This window comes from Medicago sativa, chromosome 7 (assembly GCF_051527215.1).
Source record: "Medicago sativa cultivar Bolivia chromosome 7, Bolivia_mono, whole genome shotgun sequence".
NCBI lineage: Eukaryota > Viridiplantae > Streptophyta > Magnoliopsida > Fabales > Fabaceae > Medicago > Medicago sativa.
The window spans coordinates 65,859,972-65,882,421 of NC_140755.1; the positions used below are offsets into that span (position 1 = coordinate 65,859,972).

Genomic DNA, 22,450 nt, shown 5'->3' on the forward strand with positions numbered 1-22,450 from the left:
AACTGTCTTCTCCGTGTTCAACTCGCGTGCCATTGCAGTCAGACCAAACCAAACCCAAGAAGAAGAAGAGAGAGAAAAAACCCAGAAAATCCATTACCCTTTTTCCACCATTTCTATTTTTCTTTCTGGGTTTCACTTTTTCTCCTCAGATCCTCTTCCATTCTTCACAAAATTCGTTTTTTTCTTCCTGGGTGTGTGTTTTTCTGATAAAAGATTCAGTTTTTAATACTTGGAAAGTGAAAAAATTATTGATTCTTATCTGGGTTGGTTTTTGATGCGGCAATGATGATGTTGACGTTAACATTAAGAGTGTTTTTTTGAAAGTATTATGGAAACTGGTCGTTACATGGTTTCATCAACAACAACATCATCAACATTATCAACAACAACAACAACATCTTCTTCTTCATCATCATCATCAACAATCTATAATTACAAGAAAAACATGTCACTTTACATTGGTCGTGAGGCTTCCAAGGTTCTTGTCCTTTTCTCTTTCCTTTGTTTTTTTATAATAAATTTAACCTTTTTTCATTTTTGGTAATTTTTAATATTTTTTTTTTGTGTTAACCATCCGGCTATGAAGCAGAGACACTTCTCGGATTAGCTGTGTTCCGGTGTCGGACATGTGTGTCGTGTTTGATACCGACACGACAACCGACACATATAATTATTAGCGGTGTCGGCGTGTTGGTGTCTGGTGTTGGTGCTTCATAGCCGTCCGGTTACCGGAGGAATGAGCCCCGTTAATCTGGCTTATAATTGTTTCATTCAAGAATCGAACTCGTATGGTTTAATTCTAATCCATGTTTGAATGTAATGATTTGCAGCTATGGAAGAGAGTTTGTGCAGAAACAACAACAGAAATCAACCTTCTTGTGGAGAATTGGAAGTATCTTCTTGCTGGTTTAGTTTTTCAGGTTTTTTTATATTTTATACATTTTTTGCCTCTTTATTATTTTGAGAAATTTTTCATCAATTGTTTAATTTAATGTAATTTAATTGCACTTTGTTTTTTCGTTTTTGTTTTTGATTGTCCTTTTGTGAAAAAGAATGGAGATGTTCTTTTGTTTACATTTTTATGTGTTTTTGATATTAAAAGTAGTTAAAGTAGTTTTCACATTTGGTTTGTGAGAACGTTACTTGAACGTTACAAAAAGTTTTTCATTTTCTCTCATGTTGAGTTGGCAACTTTTGAGATTTCTTACTTTCTATATCAGGAACAAAGTTTTTTCAATTTTTTTTTTGTCAATAATGCTAATACTAATCTTTTAGTATGTGTTATTCTTCAACTACGATGATTTTCATTTGCATTTTATTATGCATGCTTAAAATTAGAACATTTATTGTGTTTTGAATTAAATGATGATTGCTTATATCATCAAATAAGTAACTGAATTCACACATTTATTTTTTTTTTTTTGAAGTAAAATTCACACATTTATTATAAAGCACAGACACAAACACTGGACACAACATGAATATTTCAGTATAATTATATGTGTCGGTGTCGGACATGTGTGCTAATCCAAGGAGTGTCGGTGCTTCATACTTTCTCATAATTATTTTTCAGTGTTTCAGAAAAGGATAAGAAATAAGATTTGGCAATTTTTTGATACATATATTTTGCAGCTTGTGTAAAATACTAGTACATTATTGTTACTATACTGTTTAAGTTGACATAGTTTTTGTTGTTCATGTATCAAATCATCAATGAAATCTACTAAATCAATATTGAAACTGTTTGCATACAGTATATTCATGGTTTGGCTGCACGAGGAGTTCATTATTTACATAGGCCTGGCCCTACATTACAGGATCTTGGATTCATGCTTCTTCCGGTTAGTTATTTTCACCTCTTTCTCTATTCAGAAAAATGTCTTTCATAAGATTGTCTTTTGATTTTTGATTCTGATTCTGATGTTGGTGACTTTTATAGGAGCTTGGCCAAGAAAGAGCTTACATTAGTGAATCTTTGTTTACAGTTATCTTTTTATCATTTTTCCTTGTAAGGATTCTCAACTTTCACTCACTTGCTTTTATAAAGTTTCATAGTTTTATTGAAGTTTTGATGATTTATGATTTGAAATCTGTGCTTTTGCAGTGGACTTTTCATCCTTTCATATTCAAGACCAAAAAGATCTACACAGTTCTAATATGGTGCAGGGTTCTAGCTTTCTTAGTTGTAAGTGTTCATAAAAACTATCTAAGTTAAACTTGTGATGCTTAGCGTTAAAAATTTAATTACTGTTTGTTGTCAACAAGGGTAATGTTAATTATTCAAGTGACAATGTCATGAATTTTACAGTAAGATAAGTGAGCTGATATAAATGATCTGGGAAGTGACTTCTGTATTGATCATAGAATTGCAATTCACTTTTTTCATTTAGTGTTGTGAGCGGAGTCAATTCATGGCCATGTAATATTTCGGGTCGATTTAATAACCTATTGGCTTCTAATTATGTGTATGCAATATGTGATTGCTTCTAAAAATTCTGGCTCGTCTGTTGTAAACTGCAGGCTTCTCAAGCTCTTCGGATAGTGACGTTTTATTCGACGCAGCTTCCCGGTCCAAACTACCATTGCCGCGAGGTATTATTTGAGGGATAAATGACATTTCTGCATAGAATTTTCTCTTCTAAAGATTTTTTTAAACTTAACAAGACTTGTTGTATTATGCAGGGATCTCCGCTTGCGACACTGCCTCATCCGAAAAGTGTGGCTGAAGTCCTCTTGATTAATTGTTAGTATTCTTTTGTTTCAGAGTTGTCTTAGCTTCAATGCCACTGTTGTTGTTTTGGTACTCATTTGGTTTTTCCCTATGCAGTTCCGCACGGTGTGATATATGGATGTGGTGATTTGATATTTTCATCACACATGATTTTTACTCTAGTCTTTGTTAACACATACCAGAGATATGGCACAAAGAGGTGAATTTTGCTCATAAGTTTCTTTTATACGGCTTTGCATCGTTTGTTCTTTGTTTTGTTTGATTCCTTGTTCAATTTTGTCTTACCGTGATTATTTTTGAACTGCTGCAGGTGCATAAAGCAGCTAGGATGGGCTCTTACTGTCATTCAGAGTTTTCTGATAGTAGCATCTCGCAAACATTACACAGTCGATGTAGTTGTTGCTTGGTAAGAAGAATTTTCTCATTTGTTATGGGAAAATCGGAGCAAATCATCAATTTTGTGAAGATCGGTTTCTAAATTAGCGAAATTTTAAAGTGATCAATGAAATTGAGAATCATCAATCATAGTCCCCTCCAAGACAATTTTAGAGACTAAATTGACCGACACAGGATTTAACGTGATTGAGGATTTCCAATTTGAAGTTCACTTTAGACTTTCATTAATTTCACAAACCAAATTGCATGAAGTCCTAAAGTTTTAAGGACATTGTTGATTTACTTGAAAAAAGTTGTGGTCCATGTCCTTTAACACAACATTTGGATCCTTGCAGGTATACTGTTAACTTGGTGGTGTTTTTTGTTGAGAAGAAATTACAAGGTTTGTATTGTACATAAAGACATATTTATTATACTATGGTTCTGTCATATAGTATTTGCAATTGTGTGCTAACCTAGTTATTCTACAACAACAGAAATGCCAGACAGGACAGCTGCAACACTGTTGATACCATTAAGCACCAAAGACAACAAAGATGGCAGAAACAAAGAAGAGAACCACAAGCTGTTAAATGGCAATACTGTTGATCCTTCAGATTGGGTATAATAATCAATCTCAACTTGTCTATTTTTGTCTTTTTTCTTTTTGAGTAAATATGTTTTTTAATCTTTGAAATCGTAAAAGTCAGTTAATTTAATCTATCAAGTTTACAAATTACGCACTTCAGTCCTGTAAAAAATATCAGTTGAGTGTTTCTTTCCGCGTCTAAACACCTATAGGTGTGCGTCTGCTAGAAGTGAGGATTAATAGCGCTGTTTTGCTTTTGCCGTGGTTTCCAAAACGTGGATCTAAACACTCTATTAGTCCTTCTATCGAAATAAATATTTCTTTGGTAAACTTTCGACAAAACCATCGAAAGACCTAAATATTGACTTAGTAGTCTCTTGTTGCGTTAAGACAAGCATAAAACCTTTAAAATTACAGTGTTAAATTTGAAAAAAAATTACTAAATCAACTGAAATTGTTAAATTTAAGGATTAAATTGTATTTTTTTAAATCCACACCTTTACAATTACTCATTTCTTTTTGCTAAAGTCATGTCACTGTCTTATGATATGGACCTAACATTGTTATTGTCATTTTGTTCAGAGACAGAGAACTCAAGCAAATGGAAAGATTCTGGAAGATGGCCATGCACACCATGCTGACTCTGCTAAGAATGGTGCATAGAAAAAAGAGCTTTTTTCTACAAATTGGATTGGATATTCTGCTGCAACATTGTGTCCTTGAGAAGCTGCAACCTTTCAATTAGTTGAATTTTTTTTAACTTGGAAATATTAGTAGCCTGACTGATCTATTAAGCACATTGTAACTGGGTTGTGTGCTTCTTCTTTTAACAATATTGTAGCTTTGATCCATTGTCATTGTTTAATTGTTTAGCTTCAGCAGGTGCTGTAGAAAATTTTCCAATTCTTATTGCATCAAAAGTTTCAATGTGTATAGTCTTTTTGTTAACTATTTTCTCTTGCAATAATTTTTGCAGCCTTCATTTTCTTTTTGTTACTCTAAATTAGCCCATTTAAATTGGCATCAGAGAGAATAGAACATGAGACCTTGAGGAGGAGCACACTCCCAGGTCCCAAACCAATATCACTAGGCCAACCCAAGAGGGTTATCAGCCTTAATTATTTTGTGACGACCTTCAATTTAATTTTAATAATTGGATGTTTCTGCCAGAGCAATGTTCATTTTGATAAGTCAATAATTGATTAAGTGGATAAGCCAAAAATTAGAGTTAAAACTTAAAATGCTCTTTATTAGCAAAAAATTAAATTATGAGTTAATCACATTTTACTATAGCATTTCATGTTCAAGTAAATAGTGAATTTGAGACAAAAACTATTACTCTTCCTACACTGGTTGTTGAGAGTGAAAAGGACTTTGTCATTAATGAGAAGCTTCTTAATGTGTAAGGACTAGCTGATTTATGAACCATGCCTTAATACTCATTGTTGGAAGGTACATTACCTAAAATGATGAATTTGGATTTTATCACAAGCTAAAGAAACTTGCATAATTTCTTGAATTGAAACGGTAATCAGTGACGCCAACAAGCACATGGTCACGGACAAATGATAATAATAACAATGCTTTGAATTGTCCCAATCTTTGTGCCTCAAATAATATTCCATATTTTGAAGTTCAAAATTTCTCCAAGGTTTCCGTTTTTAAGACAGACCACTCACATGCATCTAGTACTACTTATCACATGGACCATAGACTTTTTTTTTTTTTTTTTTGAAGGATCATGGACCATAGACTTATTGTGACCTGTATATTTCCTCATATTAAACACCTGGTCTAATCATATAGGGTGTATTTATTATAGGGTACAATATATTAACCATGGATTGGTTGGTGTTTTATGTTTGGAAAATGTTAACAGCCCCCTCTAGGGTACTTGTCAAGTATATGACTAATATGTTTTTATGAAAACTTGTGTATTTGATTAATTGAAAATTGTACTCCCTCCGTCTTTTTTTATAAGCAAAAAACACTAATTCACACTTATTAAGAAAACCAATACTTAGTGATTTGAGGTATAATTTTTTGTGTTCTCCTTGGAATAAGTTTCATGGAAAGATGTAAAAATAATTCTCATTGGTTAAAAATTATGGAGAAAATAAAAAGAGAAACAAATTGAATGCAACATGCATTTAATTTTATATTGGAAAAGATGATTTGTTTGAAAAAACACAATAATAACATAAAAGTTGGTGTTTTTTGCTTATATTTTGATACAAAGAAAATGAGATTTTTTTGCTTATATTTTAGGACGGAGGGAGTAGTATTTAACTTTTTGAATGAATAAGTTTTTGAGTTATGCTAACAAGTGCCATAAAGACATTGTTTAAGGAATTTATTATAAGAAAATGGGAAATGCTAAAGAGTACCCTTGGGCATTGGTTAAGAGAACATAAATAGAAATACTCCCTCCGGTCCTATTTATAAGAGAAATCTTGGTCAACAAAAGTTGATGTATCTAGTTAAAAATTCAGTCCAAATACATTCACTTTTGTTGATCTAACTTTCTTCTATAAATAGGACCGGAGGGAGTAGTTTGTTGAAAAACGGTGAAAAGTGTTGAATTCAATTTTCTAAAAGTGAAAAAGTTGTAATTTCTAATGCAAAATTACTACTTTTAGTTTCCTTAACCATTGCCCGAGGACACTGGTTAGCAAGACCCTAAGAAAATTTATCTTGAAAACATAAGTCAAACACATGTAAAAGTAATAATTACACAAATTTCTACGCAAAAGTTTATATCCAATCCAAAGATACTTGTTAGCATTTCTCTAATTTTTTTCATTTGAAATTCTCAAAGAATACTTCGACTACACTCGTTAGCAATATATATATATATATATATATATATATATATATATATATATATATATATATATATATATATATATAGAGGATGTATACTATGAGAATAAATATCTTATATGAGAATGATGAGAATGATCATCAACCATTAGATCAAAAATAAATGGTTGAGATCAAAAAGTCACGTATATACCTCACTTCATTATATCAATTCTCATAAACTCATTTCCCTTTTCATCTTCTTCTCCCCACAATCAGGATTTCTGCAACCATCTCTCTTCTGGCCATCACCTCTCTTTCCAACTGTTACCATTCAATCTCCGGTGAAAATTGATTCTTCTTTCTTCTTCTCCACCCTAAAACAAATCAAATTTTGCTTACTCTCATATCTCCTTCGATTCATTCCTCATAGTGTTTCTTCATGTCTTAGATCTCCGAATATTTTCAATTTTAAAATTCTGCTTAATTCCATTATACAAATTCACCTATATGTCGTAAAACTCACAAATTCACTTCTATATACAATTTTTTTAATTCAGTTTAATTGATTTGTCTTATATGAAAATTGATTTATCCCAATCCACAAATTAACTTTCAGCAACGTTCTTGTAATCAAATTCAATTGGTTATGCATTCAAGATGATTTAATTAGATTGGAGTATTAATTTAATTTTGTTTAGCTATGATTGTGGGGAGAAGAAGTTGAAAAGGGAAATGTGTTTATGAGAATTGATATAATAAAGTGAGGTATATATGTGACTTTTTAATCCCAACCGTTTATTTTTGATTTAATGGTTGATGATCATTCTCATCATTCTCATATAAGATAGTCATTCTCATAGTATATATCCTCTATATATATATATATATATATATATATATATATATATATATATATGGGGTTTGCTAGAACACACCCACTAATTTTTATGTGGGAGTGTTTTAGCAAAGCTACACCTTAGGGTGTAATTAACCACTTTTTAGTTATTTACTTGCTAAAACACTCCCACATAAAAACTAGTGGGTGTGTTCTAGCAAATGCCTATAGGATTTGCTAGAACACACCCACTTGTTATTGTTAGAAGGTGTGTTATAGCAACATACACCTTAGGGTGTATTTAACCACTTTTTAGTTATTTACTTGCTAAAACACTCCCACATAAAAACTAGTGGGTGTGTTCTAGCAAACCCCTATATATATATATATATATATATATATATATATATATATATATATATATATATTTTAACTTGTGACAAATTAGAGTGTACTACAACCTCATGATTATAGCTATTTTTTCACCTATAAGCGTGCGGTATTTGTTGCATAATTAATTAAAGCCAGTTCCTTCAAAAAAAAAAAAAATTTAGTTAACGCCAGTTGTAAGGAGCCCGTAATGGTGTCACTATTATTGGTTCAAATTTGCACCATTGATAGGAAAAATAGATCCCAACTATTTATGGGGTACTTTAATCAATTCAATTTGAATCTTATAGTCAAATTCAAATTTTAAATAGATTAGTCACTAATATTAGTGGACTTTTTTTTATAGTTGTTCTCTCTTCTCTCACACACACTCATATCGGTAAAAGAACATAAAAACAACGAAGTCAAATTGAATTGCTCACTAGATACAAAACATGGGCAGACAAATATTTTACTTTATAGATTTTCTTAAGAAAAATATCTAACTATTACTCCCTCCGTCCTTATATATAAGCACCCTTTTATTAGAGGCAAAGAGTGTTTGTATATAGGGACGGAGGGAGTATATCATGATGGTTCATAAAAAATTTCCCTTGATGATTGGATAAAGGAGATATGTCTGTTATTTCATTTTGAAAATTGTGAATAAGCCTAGGAAATCATTGCCCTTGACAACTTTTTCAGAACTCAAATCTATCCCAATGGAGGTCTCTCCAACTCTTATTTCTTAGTACGTGTTTGTTAGTGCGTTTAGTTGGAGGTGGCCGCGCGTTAGACAGAAGCATGAATGTATAGCTTCTTGAAATTGCGGTGAAAACAGCCTCAAGACGCGATAATTGCATATTGGATGCACAACCAAACAAGTACTTAGACAATGTTTGGTTTAACGGCGGATGAGTTTTTTGCGTTGGATTGGATTATCACGGCATGGTCAATTGAATATCCAATTTGTACCATTGAAATATCATAGCCAAATTAAGCTTTAAGCTTCTAGGGACGTAAGAAAAACAGAATAATATGATATCAAACATGCACTTAATAACCTCTTTAAATCTTCTCTTCATTCTTTGTCTTTTCCCTCTCACTCTTATAGTTGTCACTTATCACAACGCTTTTCCTATTGTTTTTTGTTACTTATATTCTCTATGTACAATTTAAAACTTTGGCAGCTGTATGAGCCAGTGAAAATGGGTTGTGCAAGCTGGGTATGAACTATATAGTGCTCTTTTAGCATAGCATGAGTCCAAAGCAAATTAGATAAGGATTTTCAAATTATTCCAGTCTTATTTGAATTCGACCTAAAAAAATAATTGGAAATCCACCTAATTGATATCCATGTATGAGTTGTTTATTGTATAAGTATGCATAAAATACTCGATATATATTCTCAACAATTGTTGAATGAGAAACTTTGTTTCATTATCTTCTTTTGAAGATACCAATTGTAATTAAATAAAACTTTTTCTAATAAAAAAATGTAATAACTTATCTAGTAGTCAAAAGGGAAGGTTTCCTTTCTTGGGGCTTTTAGGTGAAGATAAGAATCTATGGTAAATCAATGCTTAAAAATCGTTAGCAACGACATATGTTCTTTTAATTGTAAGTAGAAGCGCTTTTGGTCTCTTAAAAAAAACAGTAAGTAGAAGCTAATTATGACATCACTCATCTCCATGACCAAAATTATGATTCAATCGATGCTAAGATATCGACAACAAAAATAAATAAATATTTGTGCTTCAAAATTAATTATATATATTTCCTCTTGTTTTTGCAAAATCAACATCGACTAGGTGCTTATCTCAATTGTAACTACACTAATGACTATGAATTTCTATTTAATGTTGACAATAACGATTTTCAAGCATCGATCTAAAATAATGTTCACTTAACAACTGTCTTCATTCTAATAATAAGTTCAAGTTGTACATTCAATGTATTGGAAGCATAGTATTTAACTTTTCTACAAAATAATTTCTGATTTTGAAATCCTTAAGAACATCTCGATAACATTCCTTAGCAAGACTCTAATAATTAAGCAGCATAAAGTTCCCAAGAATCATGTATGTAATGTTGGAGATGTCCCACACATGCATATGAACGATGCCATTGAGAAAAAGGTGCAGGTGCTAGCGGATTTTAAGCTGGAAAAGTTAGTCAATGCAGAAAAGAGAACATACTCATATTGTGGCATAAACGTGCACACACAAACACACTTCAAGAGAGACAGAGTGCAATTATAAGAAGATATATTAGTGATTCAAAACCATCATTGTGCCATGCCTTAACAACCCAAATAATACCAACTATGTGACCAAAAAATTATTGGGCGTGTAAAGAATAATACCAACTATGGGACCCCTTCAAAAAAAAAAAACTATGGGACCAAAAAAATAAAGAAGAAAAATACCAACTCTTACTTATCCCATTGACCAATTTCATTTTGAGCTACTCTCGGTAAATGGAAACTTCTCTTCTCACTTCTTGAATTTCTCCTCAACTTACCTGACTGTCGTTGGGCTCTTTAGCGACAGTTAATTGTCGTTCAACACTTTTTTAAACGGTTCAATAATTTTTTAAATCGATTTAACCGATTTTAAAAGGGTTGAACGACACTTGATTGCAGCTAAAAAGTTTGTTACGGCCAACAAGTTGGATAAAAGAAAAATTTGAAAAGCAAGAAGAGTAATTTTTTCAATAAATTAATAGGTTCAATCATAGGATTGTGTTCATGCGCCCTAATAATTTTTTTTTTACCCTTATTGTGAATTTTGTGGAGACTATTATTTTTATTGGAAATTTATAAAATTCCACATCAGACAAAGAAAGACAAGTAAAAGTGTATGTAGTCTAGATGCATGAAGTACAACAGGTTTGGACATTTTGGAGTATGAATCTAACATGATATTAGAATCCAATGGCATAATAGTTAGCACTAATCCAACAAAATAAAAAGAAAAATACTTAAAGAATGTATTTGGCCTAAAAAACATAGATGTGTCGTCTCTGAACTTGGGTACAATCCCAGTAAAAAAAAAACAACCCTGACTATAAAAAATCAAAAAAAAAACGACTTAACAAAAAAAAAAGACATTTGAGGTTTAAAATGGTTTGCAAATCATAATTTAGACAACAAAATATTATTGATCATTTCATAGATCTAAAAAATTGCTCTTGGAGTGTAATTTTAAATCATTCTTTTGCTCAAAAAATCATTCTTTAGGTGAAAAAAATGTTTGTGCAAATTGGTTAACTAAGGTACCATGTTTGACCCCATTGTCCTCTCGTGGTGTTTCCTCATCTCTTTTAATTGCTATGAGATTTAAAAGAATCATAGAGTAGTTTCTTGCTCTTTCTTGTTTTTTCTTTCCCATCGATAAAAATTACCACTCAAATGAAAGTGTTTTATTTTTTGCATAGAAAGACATTGAAGTGTTACATTCCCTTGCAAGAAAAACAACATGTTACTTTTCACACTTAACAAATTTCTCTTTTTTTTTCAACCGGCGTTGGCCTAGCGACACTTAACTGCCGTTCGGCTTTTGAGTGGTAGTTAAGTGTTGTTCGACATTTTTTAGATCAGTTCCACCATTTTTTTAAAATTGGTTTAACCGATTTTAAAAATCTTTCGCACAATAGTTAAATGCCGTTGGACGTAAATAAGTAATTTTGGGATGGATGGAAGAAATTTTGAAAGCCTAAAGAGTAACTTTAGAAAATAATGTACCCGGCCCATCATCAAGGCATGATATAGTTTTTTAGGGGAAGGCCCGCTTTTGTTTGTATTATTGGAATATTTCTTTTTAGGCCCCCCTTATATCTCTTTAGCCCCCTTAAAATTACGAAATTGTCTTCAATAACACATCCTGTGGATAACTATTGGATGTTCATTTTTAAAATTTCTATTTTGTACATTAGGTAGATAACTACTGTATGTTCATTTTAAAAAATTCCATTTTATACCTCCGGTAGATAACAACCGGATGTTCATTTTATAAATTTCGATTTTGTACCTCGCAAGATAACTACCAGAATAATCATTATATAAACCAGATTGCAGTTTTTAAGCTGTTATTTCATATTTTGCACTCAACTTGAATATATTTCTAAACCTTGTGATTTTTTTAGCAATTTTTCGCATTTTCATCAAAGTCAATAGAACAAATAACGTCAATCTTCACTCAATTGCGATCAATTAGCAGGTTTGGTGGGTTTTGATGATGGTGGATAATTGGACGGTGATGATTCGATGTTCGTGTGGGTTGAGTGGGTTGAGATTGGTGGTTTGGTTAGGTAATCAGTGTGAAATGGTGGAGGAAGTGAGCTGGTGGAGAGATGCGAGAAGATGAGAGAGAAAGTTTGGTTGGTGTCTTTTTTTTTATGTGTAAAACAAAAGGTTAAATGGGCAATAATCTGATAGTTATTTACCGGAGGTAGAAAATGAAAAATTTAAAATGAACATCCGGTAGTTATCAACCGGATGTTTGAAATAGAATTTTTAAAATGAACATCGGATAGTTATCTCCCGGATATACAAAGTGGAATTGTTTTTAAAATGAACATGCGGTGGTTATCTATAAGATGTACAAAATGATTTTTTTTTAAATAAATATCTGATAGTTGTTATTAAGGATAATTTGATAATTTTAGGGGACCTAAAGAGATATGAGGGGGCTAAAAAGAAATCTTCGTATTCTTGAAAGAAGTCTTCTTGAAATACAAGTTCCTAATAGATGTGACAAAATATTGAATCCCATGAGGTCTTGTGAATGGCCTAATGCTCCTCCAGCTAATGAAGTACAAATATTGTTGATTTGGTGTACTCTGTCTTGCAGGGTCACAAATTCACAACTTTACATTTCCATGCCCAATGCGAGTTGCTATCATTGTAATCCTCAACATATCTGCTTATCACTAAAGCAAATTGAAATTTACTTTATGATTGCAGTTAATTAATTAAAAAAAATAACCTTTTGGCCAAAAAATTGTTCCCACTCTCAATTTAATCCTTAATGCGGAGTTTGACAAAATCACATTATATCACCATGATTTTCTTTCAAAAAAAAAAAAAATCACCATGATTTTGACAGGCTACAATTCGTGTTTCAACAAAATCACGGTGTTTCCTTAATTTTTTCAAACCCACTAGGATTCTAAACAAAACATCTACTTAAAAAACTCTAACGACTGAATTGCATGTGTCTTGTAACTTGTAAGTGAGGTATATATTTTATAGGACTAGGGCTGGAAATGAGTCGAGTCGAATCGAACTCGTCTGAGCTCGACTCGACTCGATAAGAATTGGTTCGGTTCAAAACTCGACTCGAGTTCGATACAAACCTTTTTTTTAACTCGAGTTCGACTCGTTTAAAGTTCACGAACAACTTGGTTCGGCTCGTTAGGTTCAACTCGATGCTCGAGTAACACAATTCAAAAGTTTTTGTTTTGGTCAAAAGTCCATATCTTGACCTTTTACTTTATTTAAAAAATAAACAAATTAAAAAATAAACAAAAATTGAACTAAAATAAAACTATAGAACAGAAACAGAACATGTTTGTTTTAAGACTACAAAGAAAAAAAATTGTAGTCATTTATAATTAACACAACTGTAACTGTAGCGTACTACTAGATTGTCGACCCGTGCGCCGCACGGGTCCTACCGATTGTAATAAAGACCAATAAGTAATATTTGATCTCATATGAAATATAATCATAGAAAAGTGTATATCAGAGAATAAAGATCAATAGGTCTTTTTTTGGTCAAGTAGTCTAGTGGTTGGAGCTCACACATTTTAAATATTGAGAAGTGGGGTGTCTGGAGTTCGAAATCCGGCCTCTGCATATATTATGTATTATTTCTACCAACTGATCTAAGTTCATGGAGACAAAGACCAATAGGTCTTATCGACATATTTTGCCAACCCATGCGTTTGACTATAATATAAAGGAATAATGTATATCAAAGAAAAAGAAAAAATTAGATGTTAAATAAATAGTAGAATACAATTGTATTAACATTAACATATTTAATCATAAATTGAGAAATACTTTTCTATAGACCACATTTGATGTTATAGTAGTAACTTCGCTATATTTATCAACATCTTCAATTAACAATGTTAACACGGATATTGCCAGATATATTTTGCCTCTCTTTAATATGATTTTTTTTAGGGAAACGTCTCTCTTCTATATGATCGTTAAGTTATATTTATTTCCTTCGATAGAGAAGATACTACAAAGCAAAAGAACAATTTTTTTTTTATTTTCAAAAAGCAAAATTATTTGAAAATAAAAGAGTCAAAAACCACAAAGAATACTTTATGAATGTCAAAATTAGAAAAGTCTTGCACATTATCTTCATTATGCAGGAAAATAAGGAAGAGCATAGGATCGTAGGTTTCGACAAATCCGACGAGGTTTTCTTTATACATTACTAAACTGGAGAACCGTGTTGACGGTGGTGGAAGACCACAAAGCGGCAGAAAGGAGAAGAAAATTTGATTTGAAATGGAAATAAGAGTTTGATGTACAATGATTTGAAGGAGAGTTTGGAAGGATGCATTTGATGAGGTTTGATTCATTGAAACTACACAATTCATTGTAACCACATATATTACTATAGAAGTGACATAGGTAGTAGGTGATTACATAGGAAAATGATATGAATTAAATGCAACACATGTTAACTAATGCCACCAAATTCTTAAATTTTATTTTTAAAAATAAATCGAAATTCAAATTGGCAAGGATTTTTGAGGGAACATTTTTTAGGGTTAACCACATTAGCATTTAATGCAGCACAATTAGAGGGAAAAATCTAGGTTTAGGTGTTGCATGACCTAATAAGCTTTAAGAATAAGTGATACATGCACAAAAGCGCTTTTGTGCAATAATCACTCCTCCTCACTATTGTTTTTAAACTCCCCGATGTGGGACTAATTGTAATACACATATGTTTAGTTAAAATCTATGAAGCCCGGATACTTCAAAATGGTGCCGTACCCGTGTCGGATACGTATCGGATACCGATACTCCGCGGATACTCCCGGATACGTATTCCAGAAGTATCCGAATGATTTAATTTAATTTTTATTTAAAAATATATTGGATACCTTAAGGATACGTTAAGGATACTCCTGGATAAGTATCCCAGAAGTATCCGAATGATTTAATTTAATTTTTATTTAAAATTTTTATTTGTATTTTGATCACAAGTATTAATTTTTGTAAATTGGGATCATTATATTGGCCATTACTTGAAAAGGGTGACTATCTTCATACCACCTTGGTATCATCATAGTGCAGGTTGTTTATATGGTATGTTTTGGTTTAAAGGATATCTTAGTTGGTGAATGGTCCATTGTATTTTGACTTGGTGTAATTAGTTTTAAGATTTCGCGCTATTTATTTTTTGTGCGTTTATGTCTAATATATATATATATATATATATATATATATATATAAATTGTAAACGTATCCAAGCCGTATCGTATCCTAAATTTGAAATTTTTGACGTATTCGCGTACCCGTATCGTATCGTACCCGTATCCGTATCCGTATCGGGGCTTCATAGGTTAAAATCCTGCAAAAGTATGTTACCCCATTTGTTTCTTTTTTTTCTCTCTTTTTTTGTGATATTATTTCTCTCTTTTATTATAACTATCGCTTAATTGTTAATTAAATTAGAAATAATTTCTCTAAAAACAAGTACATAAATATTAGAGAAAGCTTGTAATAAATTACCTGTTTCATCTTTGAATATTTAATCTTGTACTTTATTAATTTTTACTAAACTAATATAGACATTATCGAAAAAATATTTATATTATCGATTATCGAGTCAGCTCATGAACCAACCGAGTCGAACTATATACAGCTAAAGTTCAGCTCATTTATTTAACGAACTTAATTTTCAACTCAAGTTCAGCTCATTTGGTTCATGAACCAAGTTCAACGAGATAATTGTCGAATCGAGTTCCGAACTATTGTCGAGTTGGTTCGGTTCATTGCCAGCCCTATATAGGACCAAATACTGTTGTACTCGGGTACTAATTTGTTTATGGTTGTGACATGCCATGTTTAATGAATATGAAAAATGTCATAACCTACTAGAACATGTGTCTCAATTGAGGATCAGTCAGATGCATCAGACCTTAAATATGAAGAAGCATGGAAGTATTACTTTAGGAGTTAAGGACTTTGTCAGTGACAATGCCATTAAGTGGTAAACTTGAGTGAGTACAATTTTCAAGTACCAATGCTCAAATTGTTCGTAGAGGTTTCTACAACGGAGAAGTGTCTCATATGATTTATGGTGGTTCGATATTTGAATTGGGCAAATTCTATGATGCATAAGTGAAACAAGTATTGCATTATGCACAAACTAATTTCCATCAATAGATTAATAAATCTCAGCATTAAATTAAATGAAATATAACGTGACTTTTTTGATCAAATGGTGGAAAAGACATTTGTGGATGGTGCAATATTATTTTGCTTGTGCATGTTAGACGAAGTATTTATACTGACATCACAATCTTTTAGTAGAAAGTTCATAGTGCTTCACATTCTCACAACCAACACAAAGACATGATCTATATATGTTGATTAAAAAATAATAAGAGAAAACAATATAAATTTGGTTATGCCGAATGGTGTAATAGCTGTTTAGCTGTAAAAAAAGTGGTTTACATGTAAACTGAACATAATATTTGAGCTTAATTAGTTCATAAATGATGGAACAATGATCTTGGATAAACAACTTATTAAGCTGTCATTGTGAGCTTAGCTTAGTCGGTATGGACAATGCATAAAATATGCAAGGTCCGGGGTTCGAAACCCGACCACCACAACCACCACAAAAAAAAAAAAAAAAAAAACTTATTAAGCTTTTATAGTAATGGAGAAAGGGTTATGGACTTATGGTTGGCATAATGGATAGACAATCTTTATATCTCCTAGCGGGTGTAGACATCCTCCATGTTGTATTCAAGCAAATGAACCACTACACTTGTTGATAATTTTACTAATTTCTTGAAACTGTTTAATATATATTCCACAAATATTTGACACCAAAAAAAAAACTCCAGATCCGCAACTGGGTGTGGTTAATTTTAAGTTAAGGGCTACTAACGACCAGATTTTTAGTTCCAAAACAACTTCGATCGGTTAGAGACACTTTAGATGCTATTAAATGTTTATCATGGAGTTAGTTTTTGGAGAAAAAAATGGGACCTTCATGTCTTTTTTATGAATGGTTCACATTACTATTAGATTGAATACTTAGATAGTCTAGTAGGTTTTTGTGAGTTTGGTTGTATACTATGTGGGGTAAAGTTCTGTTTTTATGAGCTTGGTTGTATACTCCTATGTGGGGGTGAAGTACTGCATGTACTTGACATCAATTTTTGGGTTTAGCACTTGTACTTATTTCATCTATTAACATACAAGTTTTGCAAGTGCTTATGTGTATGCTTATCTCATTTGATGAAGGAAGCTCTAGTGGATGCAAGGCCAAGTGGTGTCACCCGAGTGGCTTTCTGATTCTTTAAATAACTTGTCCTTTTCAGCTTTGTTTGGAATGGAAAATGATGCACATGGAAACTCTCATATTTTTTGAAGAAGCTAAATAGCCCACCTGAATTGGCACCGGAGAGAATCGAACCTGAGACCTTGCGGAGGAGCACACTCCCAAGACCCAAGCCAATACCACCAGACCAACCCAAGTGGGTTAAATCAATAGAAAACAATTATTTTTGTCTCTCTCAAAATTAAATCCAAACAATTACTTGAACCTTGTTTTGTGTTTTTTGCTTTGCGGAAATTAAATCTCATAATCATTTTTTTCACTTGTGATAAAGCTAAGAAAATTCGGAAGGCTATTTTTACTTGGCTCAATTTGTATCTTCAAATTAGCTGAGTGACGAAGTGGATAGTTTTTTAAGCTTTGCTCTTCCTTTGCGAGGTAAACTAGCTAAACGAGTGTCCCCGTTTAATTCGGTTTGCAACTTGTTCGAGTATTTGATTGGAAAGAAACAATATTCTCTTTGAAAAGTAATGAGGGCCTTGGCCTACATAGTAGTAAACATGGGGCCGTCCTTGTTCTTGGCCGTAGTTTAGGGTAAATATTGAATAAAAATGCGTTCGTGAAATTTTCGTGAGATGATCTTTTGCAATAACGGGTAGTATCCTTATAAAATGGGGTTTAAGGAAATACGTAAATACCAAACCCATTAAAAAGGTTAAACAAGAAAATCTAGAAGACCAATCGTTAGACAACAAATAGAGAAAAGGTTTAATGATTGAGATTTTCATTACTCTCCCTCGCGTGAAAATCTTATTTATAAAAGGTCTTAAGTCTCTTAGACAACTTTTTGGAGCCAAAATTTGAGGTTAATATTGTCATTTTAATTGAACAAACTTTTGCTAAATTTGTGCCATAAACTACTAAATACGTTTTTTTTTTCTCCATAATCTTAGTTTGTTTGTTTTTTTTTATTTCTTTCATAATTTTATTTTGTTTTTCTTTCACATAATTATTTAATAATATATATTTAAGCAATTGAACAAACTTTTGTTAAATTTGTGCCATACACCACTAAGTACGTTTTTTTTTCTTCCATAATCTTAGTTTGTTTTTTTGTTTTTTTTTTCTTTCATGATCTTATTTTGTTTTTTGTTTGATGGACATCATAGTTTATTTGTTTTCTATTTTCTCTATTTTTTTGGTAGTGCTATTTTCTCTATTTCTTTGGCAATATAAACACTTATCCCATATGTTTTTTTGTTTCTGTTAACTATATTCTTTAAATCATAGACCTATTATATTCTTTATACTTTATAGTGCATTTTCCGTTCTCTTATTTTTTAGCACATGTTTGTATTTTTAAATTATTGAATGGAAAACATTATTGATGTGTTCTATTTCGATTTTACAGTGATATACACAATTGAGTTTCAGAAACGTGGATTGCCTCATGCACACATCTTAATTTTCCTACATCCTCAATTTAAACATCCAAATCCTGATGGCATTGACAAGATAATATCTGCTGAACTACCTGATGAACAAGTTGAACCTGAGCTATTTAAAATTGTTTCCAGTTTTATGATCCATGGTCCTTGCGGAATACAAAACAAGAATTCTCCATGTATTGATGATAATGGGAAGTTCACGAAATTTTTTCCGAAATTTTTTTGCGATAAAACCACAGTCGATGCAGATGGATATCCTGTGTATAGAAGGAGGGATGATGGCAGGGTTTAAAGGTAATGCTTTCGTTCATAATGGATTCGTTGTCCCATATAATAAACATCTTTTGATGAAATACAATGCTCACATAAATGTTGAGTGGTGTAACCAATCCCGTTCCATAAAATACCTGTTCAAGTATATCAACAAAGGACATGACCGTATAACAGCTTCATTTTATAAAGGATCTCCTGATCAAGAACATAATGGGTTGGTTGACGAAATCAAGTTATATTATGATTGCAGATATTTGTCATCGTGTGAGGCATCATGGATATTATTTGCTTTTCACATTAGTTACAGAGAACCATCAGTTGAAAGATTGCCTTTCCAATTGGAAAATGAACATTATGTTACCTTTTATGATCATGAGAGAATTGATAATGTTCTAGATAAAGGAAACTCAAAAAATTCCAAATTTTTGGCATGGATGGATGCCAATAAAAAATATCCTATGGCAAGAGAACTTACATATAATGAATTTCCTTCCAAATTTGTATGGATTGAAAAGAAAAAACATTGGAACCCAAGAAAAAGAGGATTTAAAATAGGAAGAATATATTTTGTTCATCCTGGTAGTGGTCAATTATATTACTTGAGGACTTTGTTGAATTATTGTAAATGTACTACTTCTTTTGAAGATATAATGACCGTTAACAATGTTGTCCTGAAAACATTTAAGGATGCTTGCTATGCAAGGGGCTTATAAATGATGACAAAGATCATGTTGATGTAATTAAAGAAGCAACTCAGTGGGGCACAGATAGTTTTCTAAGGATCTTATTTACAACTTTATTGCTGTCAAATGAAATTCCAAGTACAAATTATGTTTGGATAAATACCTAGAGGTATTTAAGTGATGACGTTTTATATAGGCAACGAAGGCACCTGAAAATTCCAGGTATATTCAATTCTCATTATTTCTTTTGCTTCATTATATATAATATTGAATTTTACTATTATCATATTTAACTTATGTTTTCACTCTATATAACATATTTGGTTTTGACTGAATATGAATTGAAAAATTTAACTTTGGTGGAGATAGAAAAATTGTTGCGGAGAAGGAACAAAAGTCTAAAAAAATTTGAAACCATGCCTCAAGTGAACATGCCTTTGAATCTTGAATCTTACAATCAACCTATTTCTCACAAGCTTAATTATAATCATTGTGATCTAATTTTGGAGCACAAAAAATTAACTTCCACAATGACTGAAGAACAAAGGAGCATATACGACACAATCATGAGTTCTGTGGATGCGAACAGCGGTGGTTTTTTCTTCATTGATGGGTATGGCGGAACCGGTAAAACCTTCATTTGGAAAGTGATATCTGCAGAAATTAGATTGAGAGGAGAAATTGTTTTGACGATAGCATCAAGTGGGATAGCAGCATTACTTATTCCAGGTGGCAAGACAGCACATTCTAGATTTGGCATACCCATACAAATATTCGAGAATTCAACTTGTCCTATCAAGCCAGAGGATCCTTTAGTGCAACTAATCGTTGAGTCAAAACTTATTATTTGGGATGAAGCTCTGATGCTTCATAGGCATTGCTTTGAAGCAGTTGATAAGACTTTTAGGGATATACTTCGTGTCTCTAATCCTAGAAGTGCGGATATTCCTTTTGGAGGAAAAGTGATCGTCTTGGGCGGTGATTTCAGGAAAATTCTTCCGGTCATTCCAAGAGCACCAAGACATGATGTTGTTGATGCTAACATCAATTCATCGCGCCTTTGGAAACATTGTCGAGTCTTAAAATTGACCAAAAACATGAGGCTTCAAACTGGATCTTCATGTTCTGATGTCAATGAACTCAAAGAGTTCTCTGACTGGATTTTAAATGTTGGAGATGGAAATATTGGAGACAACAATGATGGGGAAGCCCTCTAAAAAAAAAACAATGATAGGGAAGCTGAAATTGAAATACCAGATGACATGTTGATCAAGAACTCAGGTGACCCAATTTCTTCAATTGTTAATAGCACATATCCATCACTTTTGGAGAATATGAGTGATATTTCATTTTTTCAAGATAGGGCAATTTTAGAACCTACCAATGATATTGTCGATTCACTGAACAATTACATTTTATCGATGACTCCTGGTGAGAAAAGAACATACTTAAGTTCTGATAGTTCGTCTACACAGGATGAAAATATTAATGGTCCTGATCAGACTCGCACTCCAGAATTTTTTAACACCGTCAAATCTTCATGTTTGCCAAACCATGAGTTAAATCTCAAGGTTGGAGTTCCAATTATGTTATTGAGAAATATTGATCAACCGTTAGGATTATGCAATGGTACGCGTCTTATAATTACACAAATGGGTAATTTCGTACTTGAGGCAAAGATAATACCAGGAAACAGTATTGGACAAAAGGTATATATCCCAAGATTGACTTTGTCTCCATCTCCATCTGATACAAAACTTTCTTTCACGTTTCAACTTAAACAGTTTCCTATTATGGTCTCATTTGCAATGACTATCAATAAGAGCCAAGGACAATCTCTTAAAAATGTTGGAATATATCTTCCAAAACTCATATTTTCACACGGACAATTATATGTTGCTATTTCACGCGTTACTTCAGGTGCTGGGCTGAAGATGCTGATTTGCGATGATGAAGGACGTGTCTCCAACAAAACTAATAATGTTGTCTACAAAGAAGTCTTTCAGAATTTAAGATAGGTAATTTACACATATACATATTTGTATATATTTTCTATTTGTTTATTGTTGTGTGCATCTAACTATGTTTTTCAAAGCACTTTTATTTAATAATGCCTTTCTTTCGAACTATATATATGTATATATGTATGTGTGTGTGTGTGTGTGTGTGGGGGGGGGGGGGGGGGGGGGGGCGCACACGCGTGTGTAAGAAATAATATTTAGAATTTTGTTGTTGACAAAAAAGTCAAAACTTATCAACTAAATTTGTTTCACAAATTAACAATATGTTATGCATTTTTCTAATACTTTTTTATATGGTGATGTAATTTGTATTTCTCTTTATACCTTATGCCATTTAAAATAATCGTGTATAATCATACAAATTTATTTTATTTCATGCCAGGTTGATCATCATCTTTATGATGAATTTTTAATTTGGAATCAGCAAAAGTCGGACACTAAACTGAGTTTTACCGATTCAATTGTGGAGAATTGATACGACTTTATTATCCACAAATTTGTATATTATTACTCAAGACAAACTTATATTAGTAGTTGCATTTGGTTATTTTTATTTGTCTGTCCAATGTGATAACGAGAATTCTAAATTACTTCAAATTTTTATTGGTTTTATTTTGGACACGTTAATTCATGCTCACTTACAACTATTATTGTTTCATTTACTATTACTTTATTTATTAATCAATGTCATATCTAACTTCCCGTGCATCGCACGGGTCTAAATACTAGTTTCCATAATAGATGATTCATCCTTCATAGTTCCTTGGCCTACC

The 22,450-nt window shown here is 32.1% G+C and overlaps 1 protein-coding gene and 1 pseudogene across 1 annotated transcript; both read left to right on the forward strand.

Annotated features, from left to right (window-relative positions):
* LOC146907774 (phosphatidylinositol:ceramide inositolphosphotransferase 2-like) lies at window positions 1-4,646 on the forward strand. The gene is made up of 12 exons (XM_085722571.1): window positions 1-478; window positions 831-920; window positions 1,755-1,841; window positions 1,940-2,008; window positions 2,105-2,185; window positions 2,521-2,592; window positions 2,683-2,743; window positions 2,828-2,930; window positions 3,042-3,137; window positions 3,463-3,509; window positions 3,604-3,728; window positions 4,278-4,646. The coding sequence occupies exons 1-12, from the start codon at window positions 329-331 to the stop codon at window positions 4,356-4,358; spliced, it is 1,062 nt and encodes a 353-aa protein (XP_085578697.1). The 5' UTR covers window positions 1-328; the 3' UTR covers window positions 4,359-4,646.
* Window positions 4,647-18,491: 13,845 nt separating this feature from the next.
* Window positions 18,492-21,674, forward strand: LOC146907775 (uncharacterized; annotated as a pseudogene).
* The last annotated feature ends 776 nt before the right edge of the window (window positions 21,675-22,450 follow it).

Coding starts and splice junctions, on each gene's coding strand:
- LOC146907774 (XM_085722571.1), top strand. CDS start 329: ATGGAAACTGGTCGTTACATGGTTTCATCAACAACAACATCATCAACA. Junction 921..1,754: donor TTGCTGGTTTAGTTTTTCAG/GTTTTTTTATAT, acceptor GTTTGCATACAG/TATATTCATGGTTTGGCTGC. Junction 2,744..2,827: donor TGAAGTCCTCTTGATTAATT/GTTAGTATTCTT, acceptor TTCCCTATGCAG/TTCCGCACGGTGTGATATAT.